General features: G+C 41.4%; 1 protein-coding gene across 1 annotated transcript in view; it reads left to right on the forward strand.

The window, feature by feature from the left end:
• Positions 1 to 19,153, forward strand: part of LOC133542829 (alpha-2Db adrenergic receptor-like) — a 38,101-nt gene extending 18,948 nt beyond the window's left edge. The window contains exon 2 of the mRNA XM_061887023.1: positions 16,765 to 19,153. Coding sequence (XP_061743007.1) covers positions 16,765 to 17,862 — 1,098 coding nt within the window. The 3' untranslated portion in view covers positions 17,863 to 19,153. The remainder of the gene's footprint in view (positions 1 to 16,764) is intronic.
• Positions 19,154 to 23,380: the final 4,227 nt, after the last annotated feature.

Raw genomic sequence — 23,380 nt, forward strand, 5'->3', positions numbered from 1 at the left:
AAAATAAAATAAGCCCCTAGGAACTGATTTTTATTGGTTTTAACCCTTCTGAAATTGTGATAATGTTCCCCTTTAATTTTTTCTGTATGAAATATATGGCACATATAAGAAGTTCAAAAAATATATAGTTGCATTTTGTGTGTTGTGCTTGTGAAAACAACCAGTGAGTAGTACCAGGTTGTTCAGAGGTTTTGTACCAAAAACACCAGCCTATCAACAGTGACTGGTTTGAGTGATGCTCGGTGGCATGTAACTATCTTCCCACTGGTACTAAACACCCTTTCCGATGGGGAACTGGTGGCAGGGGCACACAGATACTTTTTTGCCAAGTTTTTTAGGTTTGGGAACATTTTCTCATGGTCTTTCCACCACTGCAGGGATTTGGTTCACTGTCAACATTAACAGACTGCAAGTAGGCAGACAACTCTTTTTCAATACGTCTTCTGTGCAGTATGTTGTTTTGAACCTGGGATCCACTAAGCCTGCCATGTCCTGCAGGGCGTTAGTGGAAGGATCAGAAAACTTCTCGCTTAGATAATCCAGGATGGAGGATTTGATAGACTGGGTCAGTGGAGTGTCATCCTCCTGAAATGCCAAGAGGCTGGACTTAAAGAGATGGAGCACAGGCTTGACATAAGACACTGTGATGTGACTCTCACCTGATAAAGCATCAGTGAATTCCAGGAGGAGTTTGAGAGCCTTGTGCACTGACTGGAGGAATTGCAAGTCTTGCCAGGGTGAGAACGAGATGCCGGGTTTTCCTGTCTGCGGCTAAGACTTGAGAAATCGCTTGTTCCTGCTCCAGCACCCGCTCAATCCTCTTCTCTCGGGATCCCCACCTGGTGGACTTAGACTTCCTTTTTATTGTCATTCAAATTTGTACTTTACAGTACAATAAAGAACAAAATTTAGTTGCATTAGCTCATGGTAGTGCAGGATGTAAAAAACAATAAGGTGCAGATATAAATAAATAGATTACTGTACAGATAAATATATTGCACTTTTGCATATGCATCCAGGTTTATGGATGTATGTTATATTGTCTTTTTATTCCAGCGAGTTAACCCATTTTGGGGGGAATTGAGGCGATAATTTAATTATGATGCGTTCAAGAGTCTTAAGGCCTGAGGGAAGAAGCTGTTACAGAACCTGGAGGTTTTGCTTCGGAGGCTGGGGAACATCTTCCTGGAGTCCAGCAGTGAAAACAGTCATTGGTTGGGGTGGGAGGAGTCTTTGCAGATTTTCTGGGCCCTGGTCAGGCAGCGGCTTTTAGCGATCTCCTGGATAGAAGGAAGAGGAGTCCTGATAATCTTTTCCGCCGTCCTCACCACTCTATGGAGAGACTTCTAGTCTGAGGCATTGCAGGCTCCAGTCCGGACAGAGATGCTGTTGGTCAGTAGGCTTTCTATAGTGCCTCTGTAGCTTGTGGTGAGAATGGGATGAGGGAGCTGTGCTCTTTTCATCCGACGCAAAAAGTGCATGGAAGTGTAGGAGACTCACTGATTAGCTGGTGTGCAGAGAGTTTCAGCTCTTGCTGTGCGGTGGCCAGGTCTCTCTTCCTCTTCCAACTGATCGAGAAGCTGCTTACTACCTTCTTGATCATAGCAACAGCACGTTCAATGTAGGTGTCCTTCATGCTTCTCTCTGTGAATGAAAAAAAACACATTTATCATGTTACAGTAATTGTGAAGAAATCCACTCATTTTGGTAATTATTATTTGTATACAGTAGTGGGTAAAGATAGATAGATAGATAGATAGATAGATAGATGGATAGATAGATAGATAGATAGATAGATAGATAGATAGATAGATAGATAGATAGATAGATAGATAGATAGATAGATAGATAGTACTTTATTGATTCCTTCAGGAGAGTTCCTTCAGGAAAATTAAAATTCCAGCAGCAGTGTACAGAGTTGAGATCAATTTAAATAAAAGTAAAAAGTGAAGAGGCTTACATAAAATGTAAGTTTCAAAATATAAAAAAATGCAATATGAAACACAGTCTACTGACACACTAATGCAGAAAAATAAATTAACACGTAAGCTCATTTACATAAAAACTCTTGGTTGCCTATGCTAAAATGCCACTTATGCACTTTTTTTTTAAACACACACTTTAGTTGCATAGATAAAACAGTTCTGTGTTATGACCAGTAGGGTGTTATAACAATGCTGAAAGATGATTACTGTCACGGGGGAAACTCACCAATTGCAAGATGCATGCGATGGCCAAAACACTGTAGACGTGTCCACTGGTTGAGGCTCACAGCTTTGACAATGTTAGCTCCATTATCCGTGGTGATGCACACCTGGCGATATTCATTTAAGTTCCATGACATCAGAGCATCTTGCAGGCCTTGTGCGATAATCCCGCCTGTGTGGTCCTCGGGAAGAAAGCTCGTCCGAAGGCACTTGCATTTCAACTCCCAATTATCGATGTAGTGAAATGTCAAACTGAGGTATGGCTCACACGTTCCACTGCTCCATATGTCAGCAGCTGTGGAGAAGTGGATCACATTTGTAAGCTGGTTCGCCAGATCTTCTCTCACTTTAATGTACAACTCAGGTAGAGCTTTCTCTGCTAAATATTTGCGACTTGTCAGGATAAATCTTGGGTCAAGTGTGTTGATGAGCTTTCTAAATCCGGGTTTATCAACCACACTAACTGCAGCCATGTCCTTCGATATGTAATAAGTTACTGCGGACGCTATCTCCTTCTGTTTGTGACGATGTTTTTCATCTAGTGTTGATCTGTAAATAGAAGACATCAGGCTCAATTGTGTCAGTGCAGGTTGTTTCGGCGTTTGTTAACGTGCGGAGTTTCAAGCACTCTTCATTCTCTCGCAGGTGACTTTTGAAATGAAAGAATAAATTACTAGTGCTGCTACCTTGTGTAGCAACACTTCTGCTGCATACTTTGCATATTGCTGTTGTCTGCTGAATATCTTCCCGCTTGAAGCCAAACCACCGCCAGATGATGGACCCCTGCTGTTTTTTGGGGCATTAATTGTTCTTCCTCTATTTGTGATCAGTTTCGCACCTTCTCTCTCTTGTAATGTCACTCGCACCGCTCCGCTTGCAACACCTGCCTCAGCTAACGTTAGCCATGCTACTACTTCTCTGCTTGGCGAGGGCGTATGACGGTACACGCGTGACAGTATGTGACGTATGTAAGAAGGTGGGCTTGTTTTACGACTCTGTCAGAAGGAGAGACGAGAAGGAGTGAGAAACGCCTGCAGTGTAATGCCCGCAGATAAAAGCAACTGCGTGAGAACATACCCTCCATTATTACGATATAGTAATTTTCTATATCACACTGAGGCAAACCCGCAATATATTGTTTATATCGATATGTCGCCCAGCCCTAGTTGGAACCATTGGAAACTTCACTTTTGTCACCATTGTTTGTATAGGAAAGTTTCTACATCCATCCATCCATTTCCTACCGCTTGTCCCTTTTGGGGGCACGGGGGGTGCTCGTGCCTATCTCAGCTGCATTCGGACGGGAGCAGTTTACACTCTGGACAAGTCACTACCTCATCACAGGGCCAACACAGATTCAATCAATCAATGATTATTTATCCAGCCCTAAATCACTAGTGTCTCAAAGGGCTGCACAAACCACAACACAAACCACAACGGCATCCTCGGTAGAGCCCACATAAGGGCAAGGAAAACTCACACCCAGTGGGACTCACACCCAGTGATATGCCGGTGACAATGATGATTATGAGAAACCTTGGAGAGGACCGCGGTAGGAAATGGATGGATGGATAAATTATTGAACATTACCTCCCTCTGGTGTCTCCCGTCATCTCCCTCTGCAAACCATAACAGTTTCACTATATTCAATCGCTTTGAGTCACTAGAAAAGAACGCTATATTAATATACTTCAAAACACATCCATCCATCCATCCATCATCTTCCGCTTATCCGAGGTCGGGTCGCGGGGGCAGCAGCCTAAGCAGGGAAGCCCAGACTTCCCTATCTCCAGCCACTTCGTCTAGCTCTTCCCGGGGGATCCCGAGGCGTTCCCAGGCCAGCCGGGAGACATAGTCTTTCCAACGTGTCCTGGGTCTTCCCCGTGGCCTCCTACCAGCTGGACGTGCCCTAAACACATCCCTAGGGAGGCGTTCGGGTGGCATCCTGACCAGATGCCCGAACCACCTCATCTGGCTCCTCTCGATGTGGAGGAGCAGCGGCTTTACGTTGAGCTCCTCCCGGATGGCAGAGCTTCTCACCCTATCTCTAAGGGAGAGCCCCGCCACCCGGCGGAGGAAACTCATTTCGGCCGCTTGTACCCGTGATCTTATCCTTTCGGTCATGACCCAAAGCTCATGACCATAGGTGAGGATGGGAACGTAGATCGACCGGTAAATTGAGAGCTTTGCCTTCCGGCTCAGCTCCTTCTTCACCACAACGGATCGATACAACGTCCGCATTACTGAAGACGCCGCACCGATCCGCCTGTCGATCTCACGATCCACTCTTCCCCCACTCGTGAACAAGACTCCTAGGTACTTGAACTCCTCCACTTGGGGCAGGGTCTCCTCCCCAACCCGGAGATGGCACTCCACCCTTTTCCGGGCGAGAACCATGGACTCGGACTTGGAGGTGCTGATTCTCATTCCGGTCGCTTCACACTCGGCTGCGAACCGATCCAGTGAGAGCTGAAGATCCCGGCCAGATGAAGCCATCAGGACTACATCATCTGCAAAAAGCAGAGACCTAATCCCGTGGCCACCAAACCGGAACCCCTCAACGCCTTGACTGCGCCTAGAAATTCTGTCCATAAAAGTTATGAACAGAATCGGTGACAAAGGACAGCCTTGGCGGAGTCCAACCTTCACTGGAAACGTGTCCGACTTACTGCCAGCAATGCGGACCAAGCTCTGACACTGATCATACAGGGAGCGGACTGCCACAATAAGACATTCCGATACCCCATACTCTCTGAGCACTCCCCACAGGACTTCCCGAGGGACACGGTCGAATGCCTTCTCCAAGTCCACAAAGCACATGTAGACTGGTTGGGCAAACTCCCATGCACCCTCAAGAACCCTGCCGAGAGTATAGAGCTGGTCCACAGTTCCACGACCAGGACGAAAACCACACTGTTCCTCCTGAATCCGAGGTTCGACTATCCGGCGAAGCCTCCTCTCCAGTACACCTGAATAAACCTTACCGGGAAGGCTGAGGAGTGTGATCCCACGATAGTTGGAACACACCCTCCGGTCCCCCTTCTTAAAGAGAGGGACCACCACCCCGGTCTGCCAATCCAGAGGCACCGCCCCCGATGTCCACGCGATGCTGCAGAGTCTTGTCAACCAAGACAGCTCCACAGCATCCAGAGCCTTAAGGAACTCCGGGCGGATCTCATCCACCCCCGGGGCCTTGCCGCCGAGGAGCTTTTTAACTACCTCAGCGACCTCAGCCCCAGAAATAGGAGAGTCCACTACAGATTCCCCAGGCACCGCTTCCTCAAAGAAAGACGTGTTGGTGGGATTGAGGAGGTCTTCGAAGTATTCCCTCCACCGATCCACAACATCCGCAGTCGAAGTCAGCAGAACACCATCCGCACCATACACGGTGTTGATAGTGCACTGCTTCCCCTTCCTGAGGCGCCGTATGGTGGTCCAGAATCGCTTCGAAGCCGTCCGGAAGTCGTTTTCCATGGCTTCCCCGAACTCTTCCCATGTCCGAGTTTTTGCCTCCGCGACCGCTAAAGCTGCACACCGCTTGGCCCGTCGGTACCCGTCCACTGCCTCCGGAGTCCTATGAGCCAAAAGAACCCGATAGGACTCCTTCTTCAGCTTGACGGCATCCCTCACTGCTGGTGTCCACCAATGGGTTCTGGGATTACCGCCACGACAGGCACCAACAACCTTGCGGCCACAGCTCCAATCAGCCGCCTCGACAATAGAGGTTCGGAACATGGTCCACTCGGACTCAATGTCCCGCACCTCCCTCGTGACATGTTCAAAGTTCTCCCGGAGGTGTGAATTGAAGCTCTCTCTGACAGGAGACTCTGCCAGACGTTCCCAGCAGACCCTCACAATGCGCTTGGGCCTGCCAGGTCTGTCCGGCATCCTCCCCCACCATCGCAGCCAACTCACCACCAGGTGGTGATCGGTAGAAAGCTCCGCCCCTCTCTTCACCCGAGTGTCCAAAACATAAGGCCGCAAATCCGATGACACAACTACAAAGTCGATCATGGAACTGCGGCCTAGGGTGTCCTGGTGCCAAGTGCACATATGGACACCCTTATGTTTGAACATGGTGTTTGTTATCGACAAACTGTGACGAGCACAAAAGTCCAATAACAAAACACCACTCGGGCTTAGATCCGGGCGACCATTCTTCCCAATCAAAACACATGTTTCTCTTTTTTTTTAATGCATTCTCATTTGCAAAAAAACGCTAGCAAAAGTGAGCTACCAATGCAGGTAATGGAGAATCTTTCTATTCCGCCGATGAAGTGCTCTAAAAACCACCAAAAACGTCCATCAATGTTGCATATACACGTAACAGGCTGTAAATATATATATGTAAGGTAGTAACAGGCATGTTATTAATAACATTATATTTCCGTATTTTGATCATGCCAAGTGATGCAATGTTCACATCTTCCTGTTTAGATAAATAATTAATCGTATTTCCTCATGCAGGTAAAAAAACATCTTTTTGTGTCCTTCTCACTATCGCCCACATATGCCGTCCTCTCCAAGGTTTCTCATAGTCATCATTGTCACTGTTACCGACGTCCCACTGGGGTGAGTTTTCCTTGCCCTTATGTGGGCTCTACCGAGGATGTCGTTGTGGTTTGTGTTGTGGTTTGTGCAGCCCTTTGAGACACTAGTGATTTAGGGCTATATAAATAAACATTGATTGATTGATTGATAATATCATCAAAAAGTTCAGAGAATCTGGAGAAATAACTCCAGGTAAGCGGCATGGCCAGAAACCAACATTGAATGACCGTGACCTACGATCCCTGAGGAACTGTATCAAAAACCAACATCAATCTCTAAAGGATATCACCACATGGGCTCAGGAACACTTTGGAAAAGCACTGTCACTAAATACAGTTGGTCGCTACATCTGTTAGTGCAAGTTAAAGCTCTATTATGCAAAGAGAAAGCCATTTATCAACAACATCCACAAATGCCGCCGGCTTCTCTGGGCCCGAGATCATCTAAGATGGACTGATGCAAAGTGAAAAAGTGTTCTGTGGTCTAACGAGTCCACATTTCAAATTGCTTTTGGAAATATTTGACATTGTGTCATCCGGACCAAAGGGGAAGCGAACCATCCAGACTGTTATCGACGCAAAGTTAAAAAAACAGCATCTCTAATGGTATGTGGGTGTATTAGTGCCCAAGGCATGGGTAACTTACACATCTGTGTAGGCACCATTAATGCTGAAAGGTACATACAGGTTTTGGAACAACATATGCTGCCATCTAAGCGCCGCCTTTTTCATGGACGCCCCTGCTTATTTCAGCAAGACAATGCCAAGCCACATTCAACACGTGTCACAACAGCGTGGCTGCGTAAAAAAAGAGTGCCGGTACTTTCCTGGCCCGCCTGCAGTCCAGACTTGTCTCCCATCGAAAATGTGAACAACCGAAGCTCTACATAAAACAAAAATGGGAAAGGATTCCACTTTCAAAGCTTCAACAATTAGTTTCCTCAGTTCCCAAACAGTGGTGAACATGCCCTTTCCCAACTACTTTGGCACATGTTGCAGCCATGAAATTCAAAGTAACTTATTATTTGCAAAAAAAATAAAGTTTATGAGTTTGAACATCAAATATCTTGTCTTTGTAGTGCATTCAATTGAATATGGGTTGAAAAGGATTTGCAAATCATTGTAATCCGTTTATATTTACATCTAACACAATTTCCCAACTGGTATGGAAACAGGGTTTGTACACAATAATACATCAAAGCAAGCAAATGAATATGCGTGCGTAGATTTGAAGAATTCTGCAAACCATAACTAAATGCCTCATGACAAACCCAGCGTCCTCCATACTGTTTTTTAAATGACATCATAGATGAATGGATTGCAATGATGAAATAAAAATCATAGCAGCAATGGATCCAGAAGTTGATGACAGCAACCTGCTGAGATTTGTTTTTGGGATGCTCTTTTTAAAAGTCATGCAACAGCCAGCTGGGAAAAGGTGATAAAAGGATTAGCACATTAGGGATGGATGAGGTAAAGTTGAATCAAGAAATACTTCCTGAGTGTGAAACATTTGACAGCGCCAAATCCAACACTGTTGTAGCACACTAACCAAAAATGACAAACACAATTAGAGTTGTCCCAATTAATTATGATATCAGCAAATTGTCATGACTTGTTTTGTCAGGTCTGACATGTTGTTGTGTTTCCTTATCTTATGTAGCCTGACCATATTGGTGAACTAGTGAGCATCCTGGATGATGCCAGTCACCCTCTGCATAGCGTTATCAGTAGCCAGAGGAGCCTGTTCAGTGCTAGACTGCTTCATCCCAAGTGCAGGACTAATAGACTCAAAAACTCCTTTGTCCCACACGCCATTAGACTGTACAACTCCTCTCTGGGGCGGGGGAGAGGGGGAGGGGGGGTGTACTAGGATGACAGGGGATGCAAAACAATAACAGTGCAATACGTTTTCATAACATGGTCACTACTGCCTACTTTGTCTTGTTATATTCTTATTTTACTGTTATTTTATTCCCATTGTTGCTTTTTATTTTTTATTCTTATTGTAATATTTCTCTATTTTGTTTCCATTTAAACCCCCAGTATTTACTTTTTACTTCTTTTTTTTTTTAAATTGATCTCAACTGTACACTACTGCTGGAATTTTAATTTTCCTGAAGGAACTCTCCTGAAGGAATCAATAAAGTACTATCTATCTATCTATTTATCTATCTATTGTGAAATCCCGAAAAGAGGACACAGATACCTTATTTTTCGGACTATAAGTCGCAGTTATTTTCATAGTTTGGCCGGGGGTGCGACATATACTCCGGAGCGAATTATGTGTGAAATTATTAACACATTACCGTAAAATATCAAAAAATTTTATTTTTCCCATTCGCGGAAAAGACGAAGAAAATGTCAGCAATCGTCACACACACACGTCAACAAATAAGAATGCGGCGGGTGAGGGTCATGCGACTTATACTCCAGTGTGACGTATATATGTTATTTTCCGTCTTTATTATGCGTTTTTGGCCGAAGCGACGTATACTCCGGTGCGTCTTATAATCCGAAAAATACGGCGTGCATGCCAAGGCGGGCAGCACGCCAAGCCGGGGACTAGGTGAACATTTGCCAATGATACTTAAACTTGCTTTATAAATAACATATTTATTTAAATAAAGCATTTTTTCTCCTCTGTTGACAGCAGTGTTGGCGCTAGGAATTTTCAAAATGGGTTCCCATGGACCCCATCAAGTCATAAAAATGGGGTCCTATAATACATTTTTGGGGTCCCGCTTTTTTGTAAGCGTTTTGAAAACAAATGATAAACGTATGCATTGTCCTGTTATATCTCACATTATATATTGTGTTTTAGAAAATGGTTGTCATAAACGTTACTTCATTCATTAAAAGAAATAATGAAAAAAGAGGAAAATTTGTATGCATATGTCAATGTATTCAGTTATAAACATTCATTCCCTTTCTTCTTTCCTTCATGGATCTAAACTTTACCGCTGCTGGTAGTTTTTTCAATGTTTTATTTAAGAAGTTGTAGTGGTATTTATTTCAGTATAAAAGTTTAAAAAGTGTCTTGCTTGGGTCATGAAACGATGATAATGGTGTGCCAGGGCATACATACATTTGATATTTAACGCTTAAATCTCTGGAGTCTACATCAATTTCACATCTATTCCTCATTTCAAAATGTTTTTTTTTATGTTGTTTTTATGTTTGTTTGTTTTATGCCCTTATTTGTCAAACAAAACAGTTTTTTTATGGCAAACACACAAATATGTAAAATCTTCCACCAAAATTATTTTTCAAAGTGAAATAATTGATATGACGTAATCGGGGTTGAGGTTGGGGGTGGGGGGCATTGGGGTGTGTGTATATTGTAGCGTCCCGGAAGAGTTAGTGCTGCAAAGGATTTTGGGTATTTGTTCTTTTGAGTTTATGTTGTGTTACGGTGCGGATGTTCACCCAAAATGTGTTTATTATCTTCATTTCATGACGCAAGCAAAAGACTTTTTACACTTTTATACTGAAATAAATAAACCTACAACTTATTAAATAAAAACTTCACCAGCGGTAGAGTTTAGATCATACTTGCCAACCTTGAGACCTCCAAATTCGGGAGATGGGGGGAGGGGGTTTTGGTGGTAGCGGAGGTGTATATTGTAGCGTCCCGGAAAAGTTAGGCTGCAACTGCAAGGGATTTTGGGTATTTGTTCTGTTGTGTTTATGTTGTGTTACGGTGCAGATGTTCTCCCGAAATGTGTTTGTCATTTTTGTTTGGTGTGGGTTCACAGCGTGGCACATATTTGTAACAGTGTTAAAGTTGTTTATACGGCCACCCTCATCGTGACCTGTATGGCTGTTGATCAAGCATGCCTTGATTAGCAACAAATCCACTATCTCGTCCTCTCGCTCTCTCTGCCCCTCCCTCACTAATTCTGCTGCATGCGCACACCTTCACAATTTGTTTTGATTTCTTCACCCCCTTTTTAACACCGTACTTACATTGAAAATACACGCAACCCTGACTCAAAACGCCGGACATTTGAGGCATTTAGGAAACCCCGCCCGGACAGCCCGGACAGACCCGTATAAAAGGACATGTCTGGGGAAAAGAGGACGTATGGTCAGTCTAATCTTATGTATTTTTTTTTCCAGCCAAACGCTTCTATTTTGTGTTCACTTCCTGTCTGGTTTCACCAATCTGGCCGCAGCGCTGTTTCCCTCACCTGTCCCTGATTGGCAACTTCAGCACACCTGTTTCTTGTTGCAATTCTGGCTTCCTTATACGTTAGCCTTTGATACTGCATGCCTTTGTTTTTGACAATAATTAAATAATTGTACTATTGTCTACAGCATCTTGAGGTCACAACTACTGCGGCGGCCATGCCTGCTCACGAAACAAATAATTACTCAAATTAACTTAGTCAAACAGAGAACAATCGTAGGTCCGAAAACCACTAACCTAAGTATTATTAACCATCTGGATTGGATTTACACTTGAGTACTTTAGTGGATTGGTTGATTAGGGACGGCGTGGCGCAGTGGGGAGAGTGGCCGTGCGCACCCCGAGCGTCCCTGTTTCAATTCCCACCTAGTACCAACCTCGTCACGTCCGTTGTGTCCTGAGCAAGACACTTCACCCTTGCTCCTGATGGGTGCTGGTTGGCGCAGTTGCGTGAGAACGTATACTCGAATATCACGATATAGTCATTTTCTATATCGCACAGAGACAAACCCGTGATATATCGAATTAAGTATCGTTTATGACAACCTTTCTCCAAAACACAGTATATAATGTGAGATATAACAGGACAATGCATACAAAAAAGCGGAACCCCAAAAATTTACTGTGGGACCCCAGTTTTATGACTTGATGGGGTCCATGGGAACATTTCGAGCGCCAACACTGCTGTCAACAGAGGAGAAAAAATGCTTTATTTAAATTATTATATTATTCATAAAGCAAGTTCAAGTACCATTGGCAAATGTTCACCTAGTCCCGGCCTTGGCGTGCTGCCCGCCTTGGCACGCATATATGTGTCCTTTTTTGGGGATTTCACAATTTGGTCAGCCTACAATATGTAAATATTAACTTTACACAAGTATACAGCATTATCATCAAACAACTACTGATTGATTGATTGATTGATTGATTGATTGATTGATTGATTGATTGATTGATTGATTGATTGATTGACTGAAGCTTTTATTAGTAGATTGCACAGTACAGTACATACAGTATTCCGTAAAACCAATGGCAACCAAGGTAATCAAAAAGGTCAAACAAAGAACGAGATTTCTCTCAAGAATTTCCTCTCTGGTCAACAAAAGCACCTTGAAGATTCTAGCGGGAACTCTCATTCAACCCTTTTTCAATCCAATCCAATCCAATCCAATCCACTTTATTTATATTGCACATTTAAACAACAAGAACGTTTCCAAAGTGCTGCACAGCCATGTTAAAAACAATATTAAAAAACAATATTATGCTCCACCAATGACTGAATAAAACCAAAAAATAAATAAATATAAAACCAATATAAAAACAATATAAAAATAAATATGATTAAAAACAATTTTAAAGGGTAAAATCAATTAAAACAGTAAAATAGAAATCAAACTGTATAAAAAACACAGAGGACAACAGAGGACAGAGGACCACACAACTCAGGTAGTGTTAAAAACCAAAGAATAAAAGTGGGTCTTAAGACGAGACTTAACATACTCCACTGTGGAAGCAGTTAGAACATGGAGGGGCAGAGTGTTCCAGAGCTTAGGGCCGACCACAGAGAAGGCCCTGTCTCCCCTGGTTTTAAGTCTGGTCTTGGGCACCACGAGCAGGAACTTTTCGATCAAGCATGCTCCTCCTGGTATCCCAGCACCTCCAAAACCCTCAAATCTAGACTCCAAACATCCCAGAACAAGCCAGTCAGGGTATTTTTAGACCTCCACGCCAGATCGCACGTCACTCCTACCCACTTCTCCAAAGTGGGCTGCCTCAGGGTGGAGGACAGAGTCAAACAACTTGCACTGAGCGTAGTCTATAAAATCCGCTACACCTCCCTGGTATCGAAGTACGTGTCAAACTACTTCCTTGTTGTAAATGACCGCCATAACCACAACATCAGGGGGAGCTCCACAAACCACGTCAATCTCAGATTCCGATCCAACAAAGGTTTTAACTCATTCTCTTTCTATGCCACATCAATGTGGAATGCACTCCCAACAGGTGTAAAAGTAAGTGCATCTCTATCCTCCTTCAAAAGGGCACTAAAACAACACCTCCAGGCAACTTCAACCCTTTACTAACACCCTCCCCCCATCTCCCCGGATTGTAAATAACCAAATGTAAAAAATCAAATGTATTTCTTATGTATATACTTGTTCTTATGCTACCTGAACTCACTATGTTCTCTGCTCACTATACATGTCCAACCAAGTCAGACCTACACTGTTTCAATGTCCATTTCTCAGATGATGCAATTGTTGATGACTGAAGTGCTGATATCAACCAAACCTAACCCATACTTGTCAACCCTCCCGGATTTTCCGGGAGACTCCCGAATTCAGCGTCTCTCCTGAAAACCTTTCGGGACAAATTTTGTCCCGAAAATCTCCCGAAATTCAGGCGGAGCTGGAGGGGGCGTGGCCCCTCCAACTCCATGAGAACCTGACTCAGCAATGGTGTGACCCTCTTAAACAGGACAATACTGCCATCTACTGTACATGGAATAGAATATAATGTAAATATATTCTACATTTAAGTGCAGTCAAGGAACATGCATTAGGGAGTCTGTTCTGAAGCCCACAGTAAAGAGACGTAATATTCATCACGTCGCCTGGTTATTGACTCCAACCCAATATATTACACCGTCGACGAGCAAAATGAAGAAATACACTTGCAAGTTCCAGAACGATTGGAAACAAGAATTTCAGTTTATCCAGGAGAGTTCGAAGGCGAAGGGGTATGTTGCCTGTAAATTTTGTTGAACAGACTTCTCCATTGAACACGGAGGCCAAAATGATATACTCAGTCATGAACGGTCAGCGAAGCACAATGCGTCCGCAGCGCAGCATTGTTCACAACCCAGTATTATGGGCCACCTCGCAAAATGGAGACTCGATGGTGTAACTTATACTGAGACAAAGATGGCTATGCTGATAGCTTGAAGCAACATACCGTTCTCATTTGCGGATGTCTACAACAAATCCGTGATATATGTTCCCGGGTTCGGAGATCGCCCGCCAATACGCAAATGGCAGAACAAAGGTTACTCAAATAGTGAAAGGTAAGTGTTGTTGTTGTTGTTGTTTTAGTAACCAGCAACACAGTACAGTTAGTAGAACAACTGTTTTTTTATTACTGTGTATTTGATAGGTGCAGTCGGAAATTCAATTTCTTTCATTTATATATATAATAAAAATAAATATATATAGCTACAATTCACTGAAAGTCAACTATTTCATACATATATATATATGTATATATATATATATATATATATATATATATATATATATATATGAAATATATATATATATACATATGAAATATATATGAAATACTTGAGTTGGTGAACTATACTCATCCCCTCTTAACCATGCCCCCCACCCCAACCACGCATCCCACCCCCACCTCCCGAAATCGGAGGTCTCAAGTTTGGCAAGTATGACCCCCTCCACATTGTAAATAATATAAATAATTCAATGTATATACTCTGATGATTAACTTGTCTGATGACTGTATTATAATCCATCCATCCATCCATTTTCTACCGCTTATTCCCTTATGGGGTCGCGGGGGGCGCTGGCGCCTATCTCAGCTACAATCGGGTGGAAGGCGGAGTACACCCTGGACAAGTTGCCACCTCATCGCAGGCTGTATTATAATGATAGTATATATTTTTACCATGAATTGATTAACGTGGACCCCGACTTAAAAAAGTTGAAAAACCTATTCGGGTGTTACCATTTAGTGGTCAGTTGTACGGAATATGTACTGTACTCTGCAATCGACTAATAAACATTTCAATCAAACAATTGACCACTAAAGGGTAACACCCGAATAGGTTTTTCAACTTGTTTAAGTCTGGGTCCACGTTAATCAATTCATGATACAGATATATACTATCAGCATTATACTGCTGAGTGTTGAAACTATTTTGATAGTGGAACTATATGACTGGCCGCCATTTTAAGTCCTTAAAACATCCATTATAACAGTGCACAAACATTGTTTTTCAATAAACATTTTACTATCAAATTGAACCCCTTTCCACCTTAATATTGAGTTACATAAACAAGTTAACAGTTTACTTACAGACTTATCTTTGCCAAGGCTTGTAAGAGCTAACACAACTTGTCTATTTCTCAATTGTCGCATCAACTGAACTGACATCGTCAACCCGGAAGTGTACAAACTAATGAGGTGTAGTATTTTCAAATTGCCTTTAGGTGTCAGTAATAGTCTACAATCAAAAGGGCATAACACTGTAACACAGGCCTGGGCAATTATTTTTACTCTGGGGCCAAATTTAGAGAAAAAAAATGTGTCTGGGGGCCGGTATATCTATTTTTATGAACACTAATACAAAACCTCACAATAATGTCTGAATGCTAAAAACTTTATGACAGACCGCTTTAAAAAACGGAATGCAATTTTACATTATCTTTACTGAATGTGACATCAAGAATGTACATTAGAATAAAGAATCTGGGATTTACAATATTAACTATGAACGATAAAACAATGAATATTGACACCATATGAATGTCACATCCACTCTCAATCGACATATTTTAAAATCAAGCGAAACACAAGAAAAATGCATCAAACCCAGCGAAATATGAACATAAAGAGTAAAAAAAAACACACCAACAATCTGATACATCTGGTATATCGCTGAGGTTTAGAACTTTGTTGTAAAAATCTCCTTCCGCGTCTGTCCCTGACACCCACATTTCAGGCTGGCCGCTCTGGAAACACTCTGTGGAAACGCTCCCCACCCACACTGCTTGGTGCCTCGTCTGAGCTGCTGTGATTAGATCAGTGGTTCTCAAACTTTTTTCAGTGATGTACCCTCTGTGAACATTTTTTTAATTCAAGTACCCCCTAATCAGAGCAAAGCTTTTTTGGTTGAAAAAAAGAGATACAGAATTAAAATACAGCACTATGTCATCAGTTTCTGATTCATCAAATTGTATATTAGTTTAAAATATTGCTCATTTGTAGTGGTCTTTCTTGAACTATTTGGAAAAAAATGTATGAAAATAACTAAAAACTTATTGAAAAATAAACAAGTGATTCAATTATAGATAAAGAGTTCTACTCATAGAAGTATTCATCAACTTAAAGTGCCCTCTTTGGGGATTGTATTAGAGATCCATCTGGATTCATGAACTTAATTTCTAAAAATGTCTTCACAAAAAAAGAAATCTTTAACATCAATATTTGTGGTCCGCAAAAAATCTAGCTGTATTTGCATTATTGTATTTTTTTTCCACAGTTTATGAACTTACATTCATATTTTGTTGAAGTATTATTCAATAAATATATGTATAAATTATTTTTGAATTGTTGCTATTTTTAGAATATTTTTTTTTAATCTCACATACCCCTTGGCATACCTTCAAGTACCCCCATTGGAGAACCACTGACTTACATGACCAAAGTAACTAATTAGATTACCATTGTAACTAATTAGATGACCGTAGTACTAGTATATCATTCAAATGTGCAGATTCCAACCATTGAAATACTTTGTATAGTTCAAGACTTACGGTCATTCGAAAGCATCACTGCACATCATAATGGCAGCGACACTTTCCATCTTAAAGATTTAAAAAAATTATTTGGAATGTCCGGCGGGCCAGATTGAAAAGCTTAACGGGCCTTAAATTCCCCTGGTCTACTGTAACATAAAAAATGTGGAAAATGTGAAGCGCTGTGAATACTTTCCGGATGCGTTGTAAGCACCATAATGACGGAAAATGGACAATCCTCCTTGATGGCTTGCCTAACGGGTTTTTCCTCTTTCCAGGTGATGGGCTACTGGTATTTTGGTTCCACCTGGTGCTCTTTCTACCTGGCTCTGGATGTTCTGTTTTGCACCTCATCCATTGTCCATCTCTGTGCCATCAGTCTCGACCGTTACTGGTCCGTCACCAAAGCCGTCAGCTACAACCGCAAACGGACACCCAAGAGGATCAAAGTAATGATCAGTGTAGTGTGGCTGATATCCATCGTCATCTCCTTACCGCCGCTCCTGATGACGCAGACGGAAGAACATTCGGACTCGACGGGTGAGGTCCAACACTCGCAGAGGCACGAGTGTCTTCTCAACAACCAGACTTGGTATATCCTGTCCTCCTGCCTCGTGTCCTTTTTCGTACCTGGAGTCATCATGATATTGGTTTACTGTAAGATATATCGAGTTGCCAAGCAACGAGCCTCCACCGTGTTCGTGGCCAAGAACGTGATGGAGCGCCAACCGTCTCAGTCGGAGACCTGCTTTGGGGCTGCCCCGAGGTCTTTCCCAAGAGAGGGAGCCAAGTGCAAAAAGTTGGACATCCCACCCCCAGGAGGCAGACACATCTCTGCCATCATAAACGACCGCAAAAGAGAAGACTTGGACCAAATTGTCTTAGAGGAAAGAGCACGGGATGGCGACGCGAAGACGTCTTCGCTTTGCGCCTCACTCCGCTTCTCCAGGAGAGCTGCTGGGAAGGACACTGAGGGGCCGGCAAGAAGGTTGAAGCCTCCTCCTCCATCTTGTGCCTCCATATCGTGGGTATCATCCGACCACTGCTCCCAGCATTTCCTCCTCCCTTCTCCTGTGCCGCTTCCAAGGCGACACGCGTCTTTGTCCAAAAGTAAAGTGGCGCAAATGAGGGAAAAACGCTTCACTTTTGTTCTGGCGGTGGTGATGGGAGTATTTGTCCTCTGCTGGTTCCCATTTTTCTTCACTTACAGTCTGCACGCACTCTGTAGAGACAAATGTACAATCCCTGATGCTCTTTTCAACCTCTTTTTCTGGATCGGCTACTGCAACAGCTGCCTGAACCCGATCATATACACCATTTTTAATAGAGACTTCAGGAAGGCCTTTGAGAGAATTCTATTTCACACCCAGAAATGATAACAAATTCTAACACTCATTTTTCATCCATCTTACCACAAGGCTTTGATTCAAACATAAATTATTTATTTATCTCCTACCAACCTAATAATTAATTCATTGCCATAAGCAGTAGAAATGGATGGATGGATGGAATAATCATTTTGTACGTGATGGATAAATTGGAAGGCAGGGTTCTCTGGTAATATGATGGTATAACGATTCATATGTTAATCAATCAATCAAAGTTTACTTATATAGCCCTTAATCACAAATGTCTCAAAGGGCTGCACAAGCCGCAACAACATCTTCGGCTCAGATCCCATATTAGGGCAAGAAAAAACTCAATGAGATCAATGAGAAACCGTGGAAGGTACCACGGTGCAATGGATGCCAAGTGGTTCATCCAAACTTTTTGACTCGGGGGGCCGCATTGGGCTATAACAATTTGGTTTGGGCTGTATATATATATATATATATATATATATATATATATTCCTCACGCACTAATTGACTAATAGTCGTTATCAATGGGAAAATGCCTTTTTAGACAATATGATGTGCCTGAGTGACTAGGAGACACCTAAAGTATCAAGTGGTAGAACATGGATAAGAAAAGACAGATTTTTTAATTTTTTTCCTTTTTTGTTTTTTTTGGACTTCCCGCGGGCCGTAGTTTGGGGACCCCATGTGTAGTCCATAGTGGGGCCAGTCACGAGCCCCGTCGAGGCGCAGAGACGTCACCCACTGATGCATAAGGAGTGGTCTGCATCTTCTTTTTTCTTGTCCTGTAGCTTACCCAAAAATATAGATGAAACATGGCCTGCATCAGAAGTAGAAAAAACAATTCTGAGATGTAAATAGTGAGAAAAAGTGGAAGGTTGAATGTTAACAAGACAAGAAGCTATCAAATAACGAAGGGTACACCTGTTGACTTAGGTATACCTTGGTATTAAGGTCACGGTTCAGTTCCAGTCTAAATTGGGATCTGAAGCAGGATTTAATTTTGAGACCACTCTCCGATTTAATAAAAATTACATTTTATTATTTCTATTAAAGGCCTACTGAAACCCACTACTACCCACCACACAGTCTGATAGTTTATATATCAAGGATGAAATCTTAACATTGCAACACATGCCAATACGGCCTTTTTACTTTTACTAAATTGCAATTTTAAATTTCCCGCAAAGTGTCCTGTTGAAAACGTTGCGTGTTTGTTTTACCATGAATTGATTAACGTGGACCCCGACTTAAACAAGTTGAAAAACTTATTCAGGTGTTACCATTTAGTTGTCAATTGTAAGGAATATGTACTGTACTGAGTAATCTACTAATAAAAGTATCAATCAACCAATCAATCAATTGTGACGTTATTGGTTGTTGCGGACATTTTATCCCAGCACCACTCACTCGATTTAATCGCATAATTACACAGTATTCTGGACATCTGTGTTGCTGAATCTATTGCAATTTGTTCAATTAATAATGGAGACTATAAAGAAGAATGCTGTTGGTGGAAAGCGGTGTACTGCGGCCAGCAGTAGCAACACAAACACAGCCTGTGTTTCTTTGTTTGTTGTGAAGCTTTAATATGGAACAGAGCTGTCAAACGAACATGGTTCTCTACCACATGTCAACCAGGAGGTTTCAGTAAGAAAATTGTGGTAATAACTCGGCTCTCACCGTAAACATGAGCAGAGCTTGTGTCGTTCTTCCTGTTGCTGTCAAAGAGGCAGCTGCGACTTTCACGGCTCCTCAATGGCTTCCCTCAGAGACACTGGCGGTCACCACACCCTTCCGACTTTCAGGTATGACTTTATAATCTCACTAAAACACCAGTAACACAATAAGCAGATAAGGGATTTCCCAGAATTATCCTAGTAAATGTGTCTAATAACATCTGAATTGCTCCCACTGGCCTGTCTTTGTTTTTTTTTTGTTTTTTTCCCTTTTAGTCCTTCACTCTCACTATCCTCATCCACAAATGTTTCATCTTCGCTCCAGTTAATGGGAAAATTGTCGCTTTCTCGGTCAAAATCGCTCGCGCTGCTGGTGTCCATGATTGTAATCAATGTGCCGATGTGAGGAGCCCTCACACCGGTGACGTTACGCGCACATCGGCTTCTACTTCCGGTACAGGCAGGCTTTTTTATTAGCGGCCAAAAGTGGCGAACTTTATCGTCAATGTTCTTTACTAAATCCTTTCAGCACAAATATGGCAATATCACAAAAATGATTAAGTATGACACATGGAATGGACATGCTATCCCCGTTAAAATAAGAAAATCTCATTTCAGTAGGCCTTTAAACAATTTTTTTAATTTTTAAACAAACAGCCCCGCGACCTGTGCTTGGATAAGCGGAAGATTCATGGATGGATAATCAAACATGAATTTTATTTAATGCATGTTTTGTGCCAACAAAAAAAACTGTTGAGTAACCATTTGTTTTTGCAGAAAACAACAATGTTAAGATTATTAAAGGGGAACTGCACTTTTCTTTGGTAGTTTACTTATTGTTTACAATCATTAGGCGAGACAAGAAGACACATGTCTTTTTTAAAAGGATTTTAAAGATGATAAAACACTGTTGTAGCCTTTAAAGTCCTTTAATACAATTTCAAAACCGTCCATCAATCGTATATATATATATATATATATATATATATATATATATATATATATATATATATATACGCATATATATGCATATATACATACATATACACATATACATATGTATATATACATACATATACACATATACATATGTATATATATACATACACATACATATATACATATACATAGGTATATGTATATATATATATGTATATATATATCCACATACACATATATACATCTATATACGTATATACATAAAAATATGTATCTATATATATATATATATATATATATATATACATATGTATATATATATATATATATATATACACACATACATGTATACATATATATATATATATATATATATATATATATATATATATACACATATATATAGTATGCGCCTGCCTTGAATTACTGCCGGGTCAAAATCGCTTCGCAAAATAATTAGCACATGCTTAGTATTACCGCCGGGTCAAAATCGTGACGTCACGAGTGACACTTCCCCTCTCATCATTTTCAAAATGGAGGAGGCTGATTTCAATACCGGTAATTTGAAATCGTATAAAGGGAAGACGATTAAGAGCAATTCAGTAGGATTTAAGGTCCAAGCTACTGAATACCGGTATGCTAAAAAGAACAGTAAGCAGCTATGTTTTACTAATATACATGTGGAGAGGTCGAGCCGACAGTCCGACAGACAGGCAAGGCACGCTGGAGCGCGGCGCAAGATGGCGGCGAGGAGGCGGCGACGGTGACGGAGAGTGAGCGGAGAGGAGGAGCGGAAGAGCGACCTGGACTGAGGTTTTATTGAAAAATAAACAAAGCTCAAGCCATATCCTTCCTTGGTGGTCCTGGGAACCCGCAAGACGACGGCTTGAGACTGTCACAATACCGTAGCTGCGTCCGTCAAATATGAGTCAATAAATGGCTCCCATCTCCTGGTGGTAGAGGGCGCTAGTGATCCTTCTTACGACTACTCGGTTGCAGAAGAATTGAAATGAGTGACGTGATATGTACTGGAGGAGGTAATAAAGGAAGATCTCCATTGAGACAGAGAGACTTTTAAAACTGAAGAAAGATAAGGAAGACTTCTATAAACAAGTTATCAATGCTTTTGATTAGAAGGAGCTGGCATGGACTATATTTATAAGTAAAAGTAAGACCGTAATAACGTTTTTTTTTAATTAGATGTGCTCTTCATGATGGTATCCTTACATCACACTCAAATGTTTACAGCATGCCTTTGGTAAGTGCCGGAGTGAGAAGAGGTTTTAAAATAATTAGCGCATGCTTACTTTTACCGCATGCCTTTGGTAAGCGCAGGAGTGAGAAGAGGTTTTAAGTTAATTAGCGCCCCGGAGGCAATTCAAGGAAATACGGTATTATATATATATATATATATATATATATATATATATATATATATATATATATATATATATATATATATATATATATACATATATATATATATATATATACCCCGCCTTCCGCCCGATTGTAGCTGAGATAGGCGCCAGCGGCCCCCCGCGACCCCACAAGGGAATAAGCGGTAGAAAATGGATATATATATATATATATATATATATATATATATATATATATATATATATATATATATATATATATACATATATATATATAATGTATTAACAGACACGTTTATAACAATATGTAATGTGCTCAATATTTACCCTATTTTGATCATTTTAATCAATTCCGGGACTGACTTCTTACGTGCAATGATTTTTCTTTCTGTTTTTAGCACACGTCCGACAATGTGTGTTCCTACTTCCGGATACGAAACCCCTATGTATGTTTTAGTCATGGCAAGCTTGGTAACAAACAACAAAGATGACTACCCTTGAACAAATGAGGTTTTACAACCATATGTTTTGAAGCTGAAAGAAAGGAGGATTAATTTCTGCTTATAGAAGCCAGCACAAAGAAGAGGGTGAAACGTTAGAGCAAACAGAAGCCGATTGAGTGAGGTGAAGTGACTACAAGCTGCAAATGTGGAATTTGGAGACAAGCTATTTCGACATAAATGGTGTGCTTGCCCTGAGTGAGTCACACTTTATATTGATCATGATACACGTAGCACATCATGCGTGTTGTTCCAATTACAGTACATAAGCTGTCTGGCTAACTGTGTACTAACAAAACATGAAATAATACTTTACAGATACTGTTATATGGTTGTTTATATTTTTAAGTCAGTACAGATTGGTGTCTTATCGCCTTGTGTTGTGCATTGTCGCAACTGTTTAGTTATTAGACAAGTTACGGAATGTAAATTAAGTATTGGTGACGTTTTTAAAGCGATTTAAAGGTACAATTGATTGCTCCCATTTGCTGCATTGCTAGCTACCAAGAATGAGCAGGATGTTGTAGGTTAGAATGGAAAAAAAACAAAAACCTTTTGTCTTCTTGTCCCTCATGATAGTGAACAACACGAAAAATTCCCAAAAAGTGCAGTTCTCCTTTAAATTATCCATCCCATCCATTTTCTACCGCTTATTCCCTTTTGGGGCCTCGGGGGGCGCTGGCGCCTATCGCAGGTACAATCGGGCGGAAGGCGGGGTACACCCTGGACAAGTCGCGACCTCATCGCAGCCTTTAAATCATAAATTGTCAAATTTCCCAAATGTACAAAAATCGTTCCCAGTTTCATTGCTTTATGATACAAACACAAACGTATGTGCCACAGACATTAATCAATCAATCAAAATGTATTTATATATATAATCACACTGTTTATATAAAAACAGTTCAACTCTGAATTGACTTGAATGTGGTCAACTCCTCAGCCTTCCCGGTAAGGTTTATTCAGGTCTACTACAGAGGAGGCTACGCCGGATAGTTAAACCTTTGATTCAGGAGGAACAGTGTGGTTTTTGTCCTGC

Source organism: Nerophis ophidion, linkage group LG25 (genome assembly GCF_033978795.1).
Source record: "Nerophis ophidion isolate RoL-2023_Sa linkage group LG25, RoL_Noph_v1.0, whole genome shotgun sequence".
In the NCBI taxonomy this organism is placed as follows: domain Eukaryota; kingdom Metazoa; phylum Chordata; class Actinopteri; order Syngnathiformes; family Syngnathidae; genus Nerophis; species Nerophis ophidion.